Here is an 18236-nt window from a genome sequence, read left to right on the forward strand (position 1 = left end):
TATATTCAAAATTGTTTTCACCTATTGCTACGGTATTACGTCATTTATTACGTCACTTCGACAGCGTATACCATCGACAGCGTATACCATTCAATAATTTTGGGTGACCATATATGTTGAGCTTTGCTCTGTATGATTCACCCACTTTCAGATCAAATACTTATTGTCATTTTATTATTTACTATATTGATTTGTTAGTTAATAAAACTGACACTGGAATGTTATGATTGACTGACATCACCGACATAAACCATTCTTATGTTAATATGGTTGTAAACCTCAAACTCGTGGAACACCCCTTTTTTGTAGTTTGATGGTGACATTGAATTACAGTATTCAAATCCAACATGCATTTGAGTCAAATGAGGTAACATAATCTCTTGTTTGTTTTTTGTCACTCAATTCAGAACATATGAGGCCTATGGCATGCAATCTGACTTCTGGTGAAAGGATTCCATCTGGTAGAGTGTATCATCCTTCAGAATGTGAAACTTGGTAAGCAATTTACAACGGCACAACTAAAATTATTGGTGATTTTTGCCAATGTTGTATTCTGCTAGCAAGCGGCCATTTCGTTAATAAAATTAATTGCCCAATATTATTTTGCAGCTTCATAGAGCGTTCCAATCAGTTGAAATAAAGTTATTACTATATAAAATGTAACTGTAAACCTTTATCATAATTATGTTTATTTTTTCCTTACCATATCAAGTGTATGCATAAAGGGTGAAACAAAGTGTTACCAGGATGAAAACTGTGGAAGTAAGTTTTGGTGCATTGTATTTTTAAAGACTAGTTCTGGTTCTGTATAATTATTAACAATAGAGTGAATAAATCGGTATCATCAGATCTCACCAGGTGCTGGGTGACCATTAACTACAAACCTGGATAATGAAAATAGTAAATATAACGTCGTTTTATCAGGCGCTTGGTAACCAATACCTACAAACTTGAATAATAATGCCTATAAATCAAACATAGTATATAAATAAATGCCCTGTATAGCTCGTTTTATATACCTTTGAATAGAAATAAATGTCGTTCCTTAAGGTGGTACTACACCCTTTGATTTTTCCAAAAAAATAATAACACACTGGTAACAAAAGTTATGTATATTATAGGGGCAAGGAATCCAGTTACTACACTGGAATTTCAGTGACTCAAGACAAGCGGTACGTTATTTATGATAAGAAAAGAGGTACCGCTAGAATGCACCTCATTTCTTAACAGATTATAATGAACGACTTGTCTTGAATCACTGAAATTTCAGTGAAGTAATTGGATTCCTTGCTCCTATAATATACATAACGTTTGTTACCATTGTGTAGTTATTTTTTGAGAAAAATACAAAAATAGTCACAAAATTGATCAGGGGGTATATAGTACCACCTTAATTGTAAGAAATAAAACGTCATCTACAGCAGAACAATTGAATTAGATAAGGAGTTTTCTTATAATTTACAGAGCCACCGACCTGCTCATGTGGTCCACCAGGCACAGATATGGCAGATATGCCCAGATTAGAGATCCCGTATGGTACAATATGGCACACGGGCAAATGTGCTGCATGGTACGTATATAATTATAATAACTATTGTTTTCATTCATGTATTATTATTATTATTATTATTATTATTATTATTATTATTATTATTATTATTATTATTATTATTGTTGTTGTTGTTGTTGTTGTTGTTGTTGTTGTTGTTGTTGTTGTTGTTGTTATTATCATCATTATTATTATTATTATTATTATTATTATTATTATTATTATTATTATTATTATTATTATTATTATTATTATTATTATTAGTGTATGTCTTGAAGGTGATTGGCAGTGTATGCGGAAAGATATGTGCAAACCATGTAAGTGATATTACATGCCTCTTGTAAATACAGACTTGACATTTAAGTATGGATGTGTCGGGAGATGGTGTCAAATAATTGTTAGAAAGTGTGCTTTCCATGAGTTAACTCTATGGTGCTCATAATATAGTACATTTGCCTAAAATGGCGGATTTAAGGAGGCTAAATTTGAGCTTTGTGGGTGGTTACAATTCCGGACTAATAGACAACATTGTTCTGTTATTAATTTATTGGGGTTTGAGGTGATATTTCCTAAACTTCGTCAGTAATTGGCATTCGTCAGAGCTGAAATTCACTTGCAATGTACCAATTTGATCAAAATGAAAGGAGCTTAAAACATGGCTCTTAAAAGTGGTACGTACTCAGAAAGTTTGAATGTCCCCCACTGAGGTTAAATGTTTTAAACTTACGGTACAAAAACATCTGCGCGGATTTCTGGTTGTCCAATGACCTCACGCTGTTTATTATTTTTAGGTTACTGATTTTTTATCCTGGGTACGCCACTGCAACTGTATGCACATGTATCTGGTATATTTGCCATATCCTTTGCTGTGGGAGATAACTTTCTGGTTTGTTAATATTTCAAATGGATACGGTCAATGTTGGCTTTACATCAGTACTTGGAGATCCGATGGTGATATATTCTGCTCTGGTAGTTAATCCTGTTACATCAAGACTTCTACAGCGAATACAAGGAATGGGTTGGTGTAACTTCAGCTTCCAGATAAACAGTAAAAACAAACAAGTTAATAACTCGTAATACTTGATTTCCCAATAATATTGATGTTATTCTTATTATTCCAATAAGCCGTTCCCGCACCTCGATCATGTCATGTGTCAGAGACTCATAATATGTCCGTTCCGACCGGCCATACCTCAGCAAATGGATGTTGGTAAGTATATCTTTCGCATCTACTTGACCCGCCCAATCTATCAATGAATCGCAAACACATCCCGATGAATGTCACTTTATTTGTAACCCAGCTCTACTTCACATTCTGGGATGCAAATTTTGCTGTTACCTATAATTGTTCTATTTTCCTTTTCGTTTCATTTTCTTAAATAGTTCTCATCATTACTTAATTATCTCTCCTTTACCTATGTAGTGTCTGCATAAATGGTTTATGGACGTGCGATTCACCTGACTGCAATAAGGACGAGCAATGTAAGTATATCCGTTTCTGATGTTGCAATATTGCAATGGGTTGTGATAGTAATTTCGGTTGGATGCACCATTACAAAGCAAACAGTGGATGGATGCACAGTAACAATACTGTGTGAGGCCTTTGGTTCCCAAATGAGAACAATAGTCTGCATATTGCTAAGCAGCATTGTTGTGGTAAATAATGGTTTGTTGATGGTACAACTCATTGTTGCTAATGTCAAACTTCTCAAAGCAATTGTGATTGTATCACACAAGTAAATGAGAAATATGTGGTTGTGGACCATGGTTTGGAAACAAGCTCTTCAAATGTGATTCCAATTTTCGATTTCTTACATTACAGCAAACATTTGTAAATCTTCAATGTCAAATCATCGTATAATTAGTGATAATGTTTTTTTTTTAATTTTCAGTCCAAGCACAAGACTGTACTATGCGTGGCATAACGGTCCGCAATGGAGCGTTTAAGATGATGGACTGTAAACTATGGTAAGCAATGGAACAAAATCTCCTAGTTATATTTGCAAACTTAAAGCTTTTAAAAGGAAGAAAAAGTTTAGGCAGTTTCTGTATTATAATAGTTGTGAAACATTTGCTAAAAAGTTACCCTTTTCAGATTCTTGGTTTGCAATGACGTAGCTTACGACACCATCATGGTGTCTTCATTCAGCGTAGTGTTTACAATCCTCCGGTCAAATGACCACCGGTTGCTCGCCATTTACGATGATCTGCTGACACTTGACCACCCACCAGGTGTTCATGTGACTGGAGGATTGTAAATGCTACGCTGAATGAAGACACCGTGATGGTGTCGCAAGCTACATCATAGCAAACTAAGACTCTGAAAAAGGTAACTTTTTAAGCAAATGTCAAAAATGACAGAGTTTAATATCAGTTTACACGCTGCTAATTGTAAAAATAGGAAATTTTATTTAAAAAAACCACAACCTATTGACATCACTTGACCGTTATAATATGTGTCATAAATTGTTAATACTCTGACATCTGATCACGTGATTGCAGACAAGAATGAAGCATCCTAATGCAAAGTTATATGTTAATTAAAGGTTGACAGACTCATTCCCCACTTTCTCCTATCAAAATAGAGATTTTAGCATAAAAAAAACCAAAATATGTGTTTATCCCCAAATGGTGATTACCGTGGCCGTTGCGAAGCACATTAATATCCAAACCGCTAGGGCAATAATTAACTCAAAGCTTGAGAATCAACAGCCTTAATGTAAAATACAAACAAATAGGGTATGCTGAAAAGGAAGATCGAGGTAGGCTATATCAAATTGATGTGGGGAAACAAGTAAAACACAAGATGGTATATGATATATACCTCATTGGGTACAAAACATTTTATTAAAAAATCTGACAACCCACCTTTAAATGACCCAATTGTTTGTGCTTTGTCATACTGATGAAACCCAGAGTTATATTTTGTCAACTGTAGAGGGCTACATAATCGATCCAAAGCCATTTTTGTCAAAGTTGCTGCCATATCTCGTCGAATTGCGCATGTCACTTAAAGCCATAGTTTCTACGATTACGGCCCAATTTTAATTTGCTTATTCTTTACTAAATATTATGAAATCATACAGTGGTTTTCTGGTTATAAACCAAAAACCTACTTGCTATCTTGGCCGTTGAACTGTGGTATTCTATGGTGGATTTAAATGTCTTCAGACAGTTTATTCAAATTTGCTCTGTAGTTCTGCAAGCATTTAATTTTGCCGGTTCCACTTATAGTCCAGTATATATCAGGTTTTAATGTGCATCCCACAGGACTCTACCAAATCAACCTTTTTAGCTTCCTTTTATGATTCTATAACACACTCTAGATGTTAGCAAAAATAATTCCTGACACTCCGGCCCGGTCCCCGCACTCCGTGCATCCGCGGGTATTCATGCTTGTCGGTGAACTTTAAAAACACCCCCTTTTGCATCTCATTTCGCGAAGTTTTTAGGGGAAAAACACCCCTTTTTTAGCGATTTCGCGAATTATTTGCCCTTCGACAATACCCCTATTTTCGCTAAAACGCGAACGATATTTCTAATATGCAAATTTTTCTGGCAAAAACGCGTAGGCTGCTCGATCAAAATACCCTTTTTTTCAATTTCGCGAACACGTGGTTTGAAAAAACACCCCTTTATTGTGTGTTTCGCGAATCGCGTTTCTTCATCTGAAAACACCCCTTATTTCGCGAAATTTTCGACGAGCATGAATACCCGCGGATGCATGGAGTGCGGGGACCGGGCACTCCGGTCATATCAAAGGTCAACACAGTGGTCAAATTTTAAGTTGCTCAAATTTTCAAGTTGCTCAAATCTGGTTAAAAAGCACACCAAATTATTCCTCTCATTTCAATGATTCAGAAAAAGAACGGTATTTTGCATGTAGGTCAAACCATACTTTTCAAGGTCACTTTATATTAACCCCATATCATTTTGGTTAGTTTTACTAGATTTCCACAGACCAAGTTGGCATTTCTTGAATGCACAGTGCACGCAGGTTCCATACTATTATCGTTTAATTTGCTATTGTTCTTTTTGTTGTACAATTCCAAGATAAAACTATGATTTGTACTCACATTTTAGTGACGATTAACCACTACACTAGTGGCTTCTTCAGACTGGACGCAGTCAGATGTGATGGGTTGACAGTCTGAAGAAGCCACCATTTTAGTGGTGAAACGTCACTGAAATGTGAGTAAAATCATCATTTCATCTTGAAATTGTACATAAAGAATGAAAGATTTTCAGAGTTACAGAATCTACTATTATGATAATTTTGAGTTAAAGTTAAAGAGTTTTTTGTATAAAGATTTTAATAATGCTATTTACTATTTTTTCTTCTTGGGGAGACAGTGACGTCAGCGTAAATAGCATAGGAAGTTTAATGCATTACTAGATACTGAACACCCACAGTGTTGAACACCCTAAAAGACCCAAATAATAAAAACACCATTGAATGCCTTTTTTTCAGCGTATGTGCAAACGGCAAAGAAATGTGTAGTGACTTATGTATGAATGACATGATGATGATGGATAAAATGAAGGACAAGAGGATGGACATGATGGACAGAGGTATGAAATGGAATTCTGTGCTATATTTGGGCAATTTCACGTTGTTTTTATAGAACCTCCTTACGGGCTTTTGGTAATTTATTCACTACTGTATTCGTATCAGTATTGCTAATTTGTTCACGTGTGCATTAATGTCTAGTTGTTATTTCCTGTAAGATTTTTCCCTTTTCACTCTTTTCTTGGTCTTTTAAACAGATATTTGTCAACAGCCCTTAGAGAAAGGCCCATGCGAAGCTCTATTTTACCACTGGGGTTATGACAATGAGCAAGGAAAGTGTGTCGAATTTGAATATGGAGGGTGTGAAGGAAATAAAAATAACTTTGATAGCGAAGATGAATGTCAAAGAAGATGTGAGGCCAGTGAAGGTAGGTTCTATTTTGGACATGCAACCCCAACTTGTGGTCTCTCGAAGAAGAGGTGCAGAAAGGTTACAATAGGATGATTTGCTCCCTACAAAGCTACGATTTCTTCAATGTCCACTGCTCTACAGCTTTAATATTTCAATTTTATTTCTGTAAATATTATTCTTTGGATGTCAAGCAAAAAAATAAAAGCATGATATTTTATAATAACTGTTGTAACCTAGATGAACCATTCTAACATAAAAGCATGATATTTTATAATAACTTTTGTAACCTAGATGAACCATTCTAACACAAGGCAAGTGGGAAATTAGCTTTTAACAGATGCGTTAGTAGGATTGTAGATCATTATAAGATTTTGTTGTTGTTGTTGTTGGACAAAACCAAAAAATTGTACTCACGACTTGAGCTTTCGCCATCCAGGCCGGGCTTGATCTCAATCAAGTGATCTGGTCCTGGAAATTAAGGGTAATAAAATGGATGACGGGTTGTCCCTAAAAGTTAAAAGTTACGCATTCACCTTGCTTTCTTGCCCTGCGGGGCCATTATTATATGGGAACTCCATTAGCTCCAAGTCTTCAATATGTCGGGTTTACGGACTTGATGTTTTTTTCCCAATATCACCAAAAACATCAAGGCGGGGCTCCCATGGTAAAGACTTGGAACTGATTGAGTTCCAATATAATAATGGCCACGCAGGGCAAAAAAACATTAATGTAACATTGATGTTTTTCCCAGTATCAACAAAAAATCAAGGCCGTAAGCCCAGCAGGGCTGAGGCCGGAAACTTCCATTGTCATGACTTGCACTTGCAAAAAAGAAAGAGTAGACCTACTCTTAATGTAACATTGACCAACAGAGAGCAAGAGTAACCTTAATGGAACATTGACCAACAGAGAGGGCAATTAAAGCAAGAGTAACCTTAATGTAACATTGATCAACAGAGAGGGCAATTAAAGGGTAATTACGACTCAATATTCAACTGAATTCGACTGAATACGAATGTGGGTTCAATACGATATAGACTGATTATTAGAGATATCAAGCCACCACCCTGGATGGCGAAAGCTTAAGTCGTGAGTACCGGTGCGAGTACAATTTGTTAGATTTGTCAGATAAAAACGATCCATTTCAATCCACAGAATGTCCCGAAGGTGTTGATCATGTCCAATGCTTTGCTGACCCATGTGATATGGCCAGCTGCCCAGCATACCCAGATGCAAAATGCAGAGCTAACTACTGTGGTGGTTGCAACGCTGAATTTTTTGACCAAAATCACGAAAAAGTACAATGTGATGGTGAGTTGAACACTTTGGGTGACATTTAAAACGTGGCACAGATAGAGATAAATACTCAAATCAAGGTATGAATACTTTAGCGATAGCAAAATAAACACATCATACAGCAAAAACTTCACAACAAAATAATTACAAGAACACAAAACACCGGGAAACACAAAACAAAAGCCATCTGGTGGATATATTCTACAACTATGTTTGCAAGAACCGAATCTCGTAAAGATTACTATTCTGAAGGCCCTGTTTAAATTATTTTGGCTATTATCTTTTGAAAAGCCAACAACTTTGAACTTGAAACCAGCAACTGCATAGCACCTCTACTTGTATTAGATAGCGATTGGCATACTAGGACAACATTCCACAGAGCAGGGCCAACATACAAACTCACACCAAATTTTATACCACTGATATGACTTTCTTATTTACCTATAATGCATGCTTTCTGTAGGTATGATGGAAGGAGGAATGCCCATGAGGCCAATACAAGACATGATGATAATGCACCTGAAGGGAATGTGTCCAGATAAGATGTTCCAGTGTCCTGCAGAACGCATGGATTTCTGTACCAATGATGCGGATTGTGAAATGCCTGGTTCTACATGCTGTACCAATGGGTGCTTCAAATTCTGCAATAGACCAAATCGTAAGTGGTTTAGACCCGGGGGGTCACTCCCATTGTGGCCTATACACCATCCGCGATAATGAAAACGCGTAAAAAGGGTAGTTTTTCGTGGGTAGGCACGATCCGCGCGTAACGCGTTTAGGGTGTCAAAAACATGAAATATTGGAAAAAAGGGTAGCAAAATTGGAATTGCTAATTACGCGGAAATGAAATTTACGGTATGAAATTTGATGCAAGGAATAAAATCCCTGTTTAGGGTATCGTTTTAGCCAAGGGTTAAATCCTTGTTTAGGGTGCTTTTCAAAAGTTGATTATCGCGGATGGTGTACAGGCCACAATGTGAGTGACCCCCCCCCCCCCGGGGTTTAGACCTGCTTTTAGTTTTGGAAAACTGGCAAATAAGAGCTGCACATATTCAGCTTATCGTTATTGTCTTAAGACAACTATTATCATGAGATGTTTAGAAAAGAAAAGAAAACCATTCAAACTCTTCCTTCCAGTGTAGCGTATAGCCTTTTCAGACCAAAGGTTGGGGACAAGATTGCGGGAAAGAGTATACCCTCAAATAAAACCAAACCGGTTTACCGATAAACTGTGTCTCGTTACCGAAACTCGCTTACCAGCCGATTACCCTTTAGCTAAATATTGCAGGATGTGCCGAAATGTCGTTATGATGGAAGGCTAGTAATGCCGAGAGTTGCCCCGGCGGCGGGCCTGGGGTAGGAAAAAACTAATTTTCGACAAAATATAGAGATATACGTGTACTGACTAAAGAGAGCCTCCGCAAAATATGGTCATCCAAAAGAAAATGTGTTTGAAAAGGGCGGCGTTTGTTTCTTAAACACTCAGGAATCTCTTAAAGGTCTTTAAAATTTGATTATAATTGCTCTTCTGGAAACTGTATATGGTGTAGCTGTCCAGCTATCATTACTCATGTATCTATTAGGCCGTATAAAATTAATGTTTTGGTTCTCGTCCAGAGGATTTTCATGAATTGATGAGGAGGAGAGGTGTTTTTTTTTTTTTTTTTCAATGTAAAATTAGCATTGTCAGTAGTTTTCGGTCTTCTCCAACAGTGCTCGAGGAAACGATGAGGCCCTTTTTTTTTTTTTTCAAATGTGAGATTCTGAGGATAAACCCCTAGAGTACCACAAAAAGACTTGGAAGTGATGCTTGTTCTCTAATAAACTTATTTATATGTATGAAGATTTCATAAATCATTCCAAAGTCTAAAAAATTGAAAAATCTAAAAAAAATCAAAAAATCTGACAAATCCCAGAAATTGAGGAGGGAGGGACGAGAACCAAAATATTAATTTTACACGGCCTTATCAGCTTCAAGATGATGTTAATTCTTTTCGCTTTTCGCAGCCGATGGTACGCCAATGGAATGTCCTGCTCAGGAATGTCCATCAAAAGAACATGATGACGGCGAAGTTGAGTGTAATGACGATAGTGACTGTCAGATGGAAGGCACTGTTTGTTGTCGTGATTGGCATGGCTGCTATGGAAAATGTGTCATGACTCCACAACGTGGTCCACAACCACCAAGTATGTAAAACAATGAGTCTTCGTGTAAATAATGTCAGAACTCGATTTCACTCGCTTGCCTTATAAGGCGTGGTATTCTTATTCACTGTAAACTTAGTCAAAAAGGGTCTTATTTGACTAATTTTTTATTAGTCATGCAAGATATATTTTTTTATTCAAGGAAAAAATGCTGAAATTATGTATTTATTTTACAGTAATATCATTTCACATTAATTTGCATCATTTCAACATATTTTCATGACTTATAATATTCAATTTGTAAAGAATAAGAAATTGCATAACTAATGATGAATTTATGACTTCGCGATTTATTGTATCGTGATTTAATTTAATTTTTATTGCTTTATTTTTGTGTTCCAGAGGAAGGAATGTGTCCGCTTCACGATCCCCCACCACGTTTTGACAGGATTCCATTCCCATGGGAAGATATGAAGAAAATGATGATGATGATGATGAGGGGAGGAGATGGAATGCAGGGCGGTTGGAGTGGTGGTATGGGTGATATGCCACCAATGGATGGAGTCATGCCACCAATGCCACCATTAGATGGAGCCATGCCACCAATGCCACCACCGGATGGAGACAAGCCACCAATGTCTGGAGGCATGGGAGGGGAATGGGGTGATATGGGTGGTGACTGGGCTGACATGTGGGGCGGGAGGAGTGGTGAATGGGGCAGGATGAGTGGTGAGTGGGGAGACGAAATGGGAGGTGGAATAGATCCATTTCTAAGGTGGTTTCTCGGTGACTGTTCTATGGACTCTGATTGTGATGGAGATATGAAATGCTGTGGCCATTTCCATAAGAGGTGTACAGAACCACTTGGTAAGTAACCTTATAAGCTCTTATACTAGAACTCATTTTTATTGAGGGAGTTAATCTAAATTTATTTCAATTCGATTGAAACTCTTACTGGTATTTCTTTGGACCTGTAATAAGTTACACAACTTCCTTCGATTCTTTATCTTTAAGTTACACAACTGCCCAAACTCCGCACTAATTATATAGGTCACGATGTTTAAATTTCCATTTCTGGTTTCTTTATTTTCAAATACAGAGCAGAAACCAGCTGCTCAATGTAAGGATTCCGCTGGTGAATTACGTGACCATGGATATGTGCAAATTGGAGAACGTGTTGCAGATTATGATTTCTGTCTCACATGGTCAGTTGAGTATTTGAATATACCGTAAAACCTCGTCTCCAAGCATATAGAGTGTTTTTGGTGAAGGCTAAATTAATACGAGGTAGCCCAAAATATGCCAACACAATAGATTGGTATTACAATAGTACTTACTTGTATGTATATGCTTGTATTGTTAATTAATTTGCTCAAACTCCATAATATTATAATTTTGTCCCTGGATGGCGTCTGGATTACTTTAGTTTTCATCGAAAGCACTCTATAATGCTTGTAGACGAGGTTTTACGGTATGTCATGTTTATTACATGTTGCGAATTAGTTAGCAGCTTGGAAAAGATCTTACAGTATTTTTATATAATTTCCTTGGTATTTGGTGATTAACATAATTATAAGCGCGACTTAATTTGTACGTTTGTTTTGGTTCCTGGTACGATTAGGCCTACCCAAGACATCAATATATTATGAAGTAGCCAGGGGCCAAAAGGGGGCAGCTTCCCCCCGGTGAGAAGTCTCCTCCTCTTGCCCCTCTGTGGGATCCTGGCTGCCCTGATATGTAATATTTGTAGCCCTTTTTGTACTTTTAGCCCATTTTGACCATTTTCGTCAAAGCTTGACCCTTAAAAGTTGTCTTGCCCCACCTTGCCCCCACCTCTGAAAAAGTGCTGGCTACGCCACTGGAGTAGCTTCCTTTATATACGTGGAGGTTGCGGGTGGTTATTTATGATTGTTGTTTATTTTTAAAATGTTAAATGTTGTCACATGATTCTTCTTTTTTTTTTTCAGTATGTGCGTTGATGGGCAATGGCTGTGTCAAAAACTGACTTGCTTAGAAGGTAAGATACTAAGTTCAAATTTCATTTTGTTGCGGACAGGCTAAAATATAGTCAGCTTATACCTTGTATTTTCAAGTTTATCCTGATACTATCTCGAGAGTCAGATTCATATTAAGTATCTCAGGAACAAAAAGTCAAATTTCGATAGTTTGTTGTATAGACCACTTGACATCATTGTTTATCAACAAAGGCGAGGGACTGGTCTATCGATATGCTTGAACGAACCGCTACACTGTTCAATGGCTTTCTTGTATGAAAATTTGAAAAATACACGTGCCCGGAGCAAACTGCGGGCAATGACGTCACATGTCACGGTGGTCTATAATGTAGTCTGGTTGAATAGGCAGGAATGTTAATTCAAGATATCAAATCTGATATGGACAGGTGTTGAACGACTTATAAAGACGTGTCACATAATTTCTCAATGAGTATTCTGAATTTTTACGCTTGTTGTAGAGTCGCCGATACCAACTTTGGCCAACTGCTCAAGCCATATGATGATGGGACAAATGGTTCCTACTGGGACTGGCAAGGCTAAACAATGCATGGCAATGTAAGTTGTTTTTCATTTTTCTTTACCTAATATTCAATTTGAATATTGTTAATATATAGTTACAACAATACCTGCAAGTTTATTAACCGTCCCATTATTGCACGGAGTCGTCGATCCGTAACCAGGAAAACGTACGGTACATTAGTCGAGTTATTGAGAACAACGCGATTGCAGATGTGTGCTTCGCAGGTGAATCGCATATAGAACCAAGCAGTTACTGTAAGGGTGACATCCCGCTATCTCTAAGGTCCGCTATCTCTAAGGTTCGCTATCTCTAAGGTTCGCTATCACTAACGTGTAAAGTCTATCGAGACAGAATCCCGCTATCTCTAATAGAGAAAAAGGTTCGCTATACCTAAAAAAAGGTCCGCTACTTCTAAGGTTCGATATCACTAATTTAAAATAAGGTTCGCTAGTTCTAAGGTTCGATATCACTAATTTTAAATAAGGTTCGCTATCACTAATTTAAAATAAGGTTCGCTATCACTAATTTTGAATAAGGTCCGCTATCACTAATTTATTGAAGGTTCGCTATCTCTAAGGTTCGTTATCACTAATTCCAATAAAGGTTCGCTATACCTAAGGTTCGCTATCACTAATTTTAAATAAGGTTCGCTATCCCTAATTAATTAAGGTTCGCTATCTCTAAGGTTCGTTATCACTAATTTCGATTAGGGTTCGCTATACCTAAGGTTCGTTATCACTAATTTTAAATAAGGTCCGCTATCTCTAATTTTAAAAAAGGTCCGCTATCTCTAATGTTAAAAAAGGTCCGCTATCTCTTATTTTAAAAAAGGTCCGCTATCTCTAATTTCAAATAAGGTCCGCTATCTCTATAAATCTATATAAATAAAAGGAAGTCGCTAAATCTTGTGCACGAATAGACTCAGAGATGATTTCACTTTCAGCTCTGATTTATTCGTACATTGATCGGGTACATATTGCCATTAAACCATCTGAGGTTCATTTTTGCAAAAATTGATGGTAACTAAGAGAATAACATAAAAACTGTCGTGTTGCTATATAAAATCGCATGCAGTGGCATTGTGGGTAATAAGGACAGTGTGAACCGCGTAATAATATTTCCATTAAAAACCATACGCAGAGCAACATTGCCCTGTTTTCTGCCAACTGCGAGGTGGCTAAGAAATGATTCAGGCTATCTAGATGCACAACATCGCGTACTTTAAGAATGATCTTACGAGCTTTTCGCCCCTACGCAGAGCTACGCATCCCATTTTCCGCCACTGCACCAAAGTTAGCAGCCAAGAGATTAAGGCTACGTCGCGTGAATTTTATTATTTATTCTAGGCCTATAATGAATCGTCGTTTAGTTTTACAGCCACATTCATACGGGAGATTGAGGAATATACGGGGAACGCATTGCACTTTATTTGGTTGAAAACGGTCAAGACCAAGAATTGGCCTCAAAATCAGTGAAAATATGGTTAAAACCGGGGATTTTCCCGGGTTTTTTTGTTGTCAAAACTCAGTGGTAGCGCGTACGGTAACTAACTGGCAGCAGGGGGTTGGCGTTAGTACGTCGGCGTACTCAATGTGACGCGCACGTACGGGGTGCATAATATGCACAGACCAACTTTCCGTACCAGAGAAATAGGAAAGAAAAGAAAGGAAGACAAAACTGAAAAGGTAGGCCTATGGATGGGTCGGGTTGAGGATACGAGAGGAAAGAAGGAAGCTAAAAATGAAAGACTAACTAACTAACTAACTAACTAACTAACTAACTAACTAACTAACTAACTAACTAACTAACTAACTAACTAACTAACTAACTAACTAACTAACTAACTAACTAACTAACTAACTAACTAACTAACTAACTAACTAACTAACTAACTAACTAACTAACTAACTAACTATAATATTTACAGTAATTTCTTGGCCAAACTGGAACATGCGCGTTGCGTCCATGTAGCGTACTAAGCGTGTACGCAATGTAAGGCGCGTGTATGCTTTCTCCTGTACCGCGTTATATTCGCGCGTGTTTAAGTTAAATTAACGCTGAGCCACTAGCGTTTATAGTGTTCCAGTTTGGCCATGAAATTACTGTAAATATTATAACTAACTAACTAACTAACTAACTAACTAACTAACTCATGTAAAAAACTAAAATAATGAGAACAGAATTAAATAGATAAAATTCAAACGGGAAATCACAAGCTAAGCAGGAAATATGAAAAATGGGAACAAAATGTAGAAAAAAAGCCAAAACTAAAAGGAGAAATGTAAGAAATGGTAGATTTATAAAATAATGCATGGGAGCGGGGCTCAATAAATGAATAACATGGAAACGGAAATCACGAGCTAAGCAGCATGGGAACAAAATAGACCTATGCAAAAGAAACTGAAGAGAAAGAAAGGAGCTAAATGAATAGAAAAAAAAGAAGAAGACAAAAAAGGTAGGCCTACCCTATTATACAGGTTATGATTACAGTAACTAAATGAAACGGGAGCAAACTAACGAGGGAACGAAAGAAACTTGTCAGGAAAATTAAGGGAAAAAAGAAGTTAAAATTAGAAACTAATCACGAAAAATAAGAAAAATAAATAACAACTGAAGGAAACGGGAAATCACAAGCTAAGCAGCTGATAAAAATGAAGCTATAAAGGGAAATAAAACTGAAAAGAAAATGGAAATGCAAGAAGGGACAGGTTTAGAAAAATAAAATTTACCTTTCAATGATTCTACCTTTTCAGTAATTCCTCCTGTTTTAGTGATCGCTCCCATTTACTCATCTAGCGGGGACCCGCGCGAAGCGCGGGTATCCCGCTAGTTTTAAATAAGGTCCGCTATCTCTAATTTCAAATAAGGTCCGCTATCTCTAATTTTAAATAGCGCCCGCTATTCCTAATTTTATATAAAGCCCACTATACATCTCTAATTTTCAATAAAGTTCGCTCTTTCTAATTTAAATTAGCCCACTATCTCTGACTTAAAAGTTATTTTAAATAAAGCGGGAAAGGCGCCCTCGAGTTGAATACGGGTGAAAATATACACATAAAGTACACGAACTCTTTAAAAAAAAAGCCGTTTCTTAAACACACTAAAACTAAATTACAAGATAAAGTAGTCAATAGATAGAGAATTTTGTCATGTATATTTTCATGGTCTGCTACTATAAACTTGATGTGGGAGTTACCACCTGTTGATGGAAGCAAGAGGCTGCGGTCTTCGGAGCTCTTCGGATGGCTGGTAAAGCTGCCGATCTGAAGCCTGATGTGTTATTGATGTAACTGCTTTATGGTAGGATGTTCCAAATGACACTGACCCCAAAGTGACCCCTTTTGCTGGGAAAAAATCCTTGTTTTCCTTTCCATCACATGTTGTTTGGAAGATATAAATTGCATAAAGGACCCCATGTTCTGATTTTGATGATATCAATGATATATTTAAAGATGGAAGTAACTCGACGTATGGCCTAAAAATGCGACCCCTATTTAGCACCTAAAGTCTGTGGAAAGTTTTTTTTTTTTTTTGGTATGTACCATTTAAGGAGCATTTCCATGCGTTTTCGTGTGTTTATCTATTTAAAATGCACGTGAAAAAATGAGGACATCCACAAGCGCGTGCATGGATGCCACCAGGTTTTTCGCTGTACGTGCGTTTGCCGGGAATAGGCCTACATTTATTTCCAATTTAATAACAGCTCCGATTTTGGAAGAAGCTAGAAACCTTTTAATATTAGTAAAGAAGGATTTAAAAATATAGAAAGCAATGTTTATTGGTGTTTAAATTACAAAGAGACTTTTCAATGTTATTGTTAGCTGTTTTAACAATTTTTTTTTGTAATTTAAACTCAAGTTTTGGCCTTCAATTTTGATTAAATTGCATAAAAATTAAGTTTTTTTTAATAATTCATATCTAAGGTTTCTAGTTTGCTCTATCTATACCAATGTTTAGTGTGTTCCAAATTATTACTAATAATCAAAGTTGAATTTATATTAAAAATTTAATTTCAAATAGTCAATCATCACATTTGCTTATTGGACAAAACGGGTTAAATCCGATGCTGGATGGGTGGGATAGGCCTGTTTGTGTTTCAATTTTTGATGATAGTACTAAAGATGTTCAAACGACTTTTATTCCTAACATCTATTGATATCTTCATGAAAATTGCAAATCAGCAACTATAATGCGTTGAATTCGCCAGCGTGTCTAAAGTATAATCATATAAAAGAAAATAACCCAAAAATAAATGATTGTGAAGCAGTTTCCGGCAAAAGTTTATCACGCCTATAGTCCCAACTTTGCATAAAATCGTGTTTTACAGATCTTGTGAATGTGATCTCTATAAATTTGAAAATAAAATGCGAAAATTTGAGCAATGTTTACGATTATGTGCGCATGAACATACGAGTTCAAGCAGTCAGATGTAGGGTCTAAATACGGGAAAATCTGTCGCTAATTTTCTTAAAAAGTAGGCCTATACCTAAAAATGTGGTGTCATTTTCAGATATGCGGAATTTTGTTCTGATTTATGATATCAGCAATATTATTATAAAGTTGGAGGTAACTCGACTAATGTCCTAAAACGCGACCCCCTATTTAGCACGTAGATTTAGGGAAAAAAGTCTGAAATTAATTGGCAACTTCTGTAAATTAAATTCAGACTTCCGCTCTCCCCATGGTTCATTTAGAATTGGGTAAATGAATCATGAAAAGTACTCCGTCCTTCGGAGGGGACGTTAAGCCGTCAGTCCCGTGTGTAGAGAGCCATACCTGTATATGTATTTCGCAGCCAGTTTCGAAAAGAGTAGGGTGTTAACCCCTGACTGTTCCCAACCCGTCCCGGTGTTCAAATGGAACCCAATGGAAATAAGCTTCAATAGAGGCTTTCTTGGGTTATCCAGGGTTGTCAAAAACCCGAACAAATCAAATCAAATAAAAAAATTAGCAAATTAGCAAAATTATCGTAGAGGGCAGTACACAGCCCACTGTTTTTCAGTGCCAGGCTTATTGACAATAATCGTATGGTATTGCATATCGTATGGATTCCCCATCTCTTTTTCCTCTCTCTCTCTCTCTCCTTTTCCCCTTTTTTTTCCTTCGCTAGGGGGCGGGGGCCCAAATAGCGCTAGGGTGCGCAGGGTCTGAGGGGGCGAGGGCCCAAATAGGCAATTTTTGTCAGGGGGGGCAATTGCCCCACCTGCCGCCAGGCAGCTACGCCACTGGATCAGAGAAGATATTCTCTGGTTTGATCAAGTAAAATAGGGTGAATAAATTATGATGCATCAAATGGCTTCAATTGGAATTAATTTCCTTAATTTTGGAAAATTTTCCAATTTCCAACTTCCTCAGACACCTCCCCCTGCATAGACAATAGTGGATAAACAAGTCGCCGATTTCGTTTTTGTCACCCGGTACTTTATGTTTAACACAATTATTTTATAGGCCTACAATTATAACAGAAAAAACTTGTGCCAAAATGGTCCACCAAATGACTTTAATTAATTAGGTCTTCATTTTGGAAAGGTTTCTCACTTCTTAGGGGGACACAACATCCAACACCTGAGCGCAACGCGATCGGCTATCAATTATATAGGCCTATAGTGGTACGCGACGGTGAACTGATTCAAACCTCTTTCTGGGTTGTTCGGACCGGACCAGTATACGTACTAGCGATCTTGCAAACTTTATCATGTTTATTAAAATAAAATTACTGATCATAGCGAACCTTACAGTAAATTAGAAATAACGGGTCCTATTTTAAATTAGATGGGCCTTTTAGCGGG

At 37.1% G+C, this 18236-nt stretch overlaps 1 protein-coding gene across 3 annotated transcripts in view; it reads left to right on the forward strand.

The window, feature by feature from the left end:
• The window catches only part of LOC140153189 (uncharacterized), a 70621-nt gene that overhangs the window by 16786 nt on the left and 35599 nt on the right, over window positions 1–18236 (forward strand). For 2 of the 3 annotated variants that reach the window (XM_072175866.1, XM_072175868.1), the window contains exons 15-30: window positions 408–495; window positions 713–762; window positions 1465–1570; window positions 1814–1866; window positions 2675–2759; window positions 2973–3031; window positions 3442–3517; window positions 6021–6121; window positions 6317–6487; window positions 7627–7782; window positions 8231–8425; window positions 9775–9954; window positions 10315–10779; window positions 11012–11117; window positions 11880–11929; window positions 12386–12482. In XM_072175866.1, the coding sequence (XP_072031967.1) occupies window positions 408–495; window positions 713–762; window positions 1465–1570; window positions 1814–1866; window positions 2675–2759; window positions 2973–3031; window positions 3442–3517; window positions 6021–6121; window positions 6317–6487; window positions 7627–7782; window positions 8231–8425; window positions 9775–9954; window positions 10315–10779; window positions 11012–11117; window positions 11880–11929; window positions 12386–12482 (2038 nt within the window). The remainder of the gene's footprint in view (window positions 1–407; window positions 496–712; window positions 763–1464; window positions 1571–1813; window positions 1867–2674; window positions 2760–2972; window positions 3032–3441; window positions 3518–6020; window positions 6122–6316; window positions 6488–7626; window positions 7783–8230; window positions 8426–9774; window positions 9955–10314; window positions 10780–11011; window positions 11118–11879; window positions 11930–12385; window positions 12483–18236) is intronic. The other variant, XM_072175867.1, reaches the window with a different exon arrangement.

Source organism: Amphiura filiformis, chromosome 5 (genome assembly GCF_039555335.1).
Source record: "Amphiura filiformis chromosome 5, Afil_fr2py, whole genome shotgun sequence".
In the NCBI taxonomy this organism is placed as follows: Eukaryota; Metazoa; Echinodermata; class Ophiuroidea; order Amphilepidida; family Amphiuridae; genus Amphiura; species Amphiura filiformis.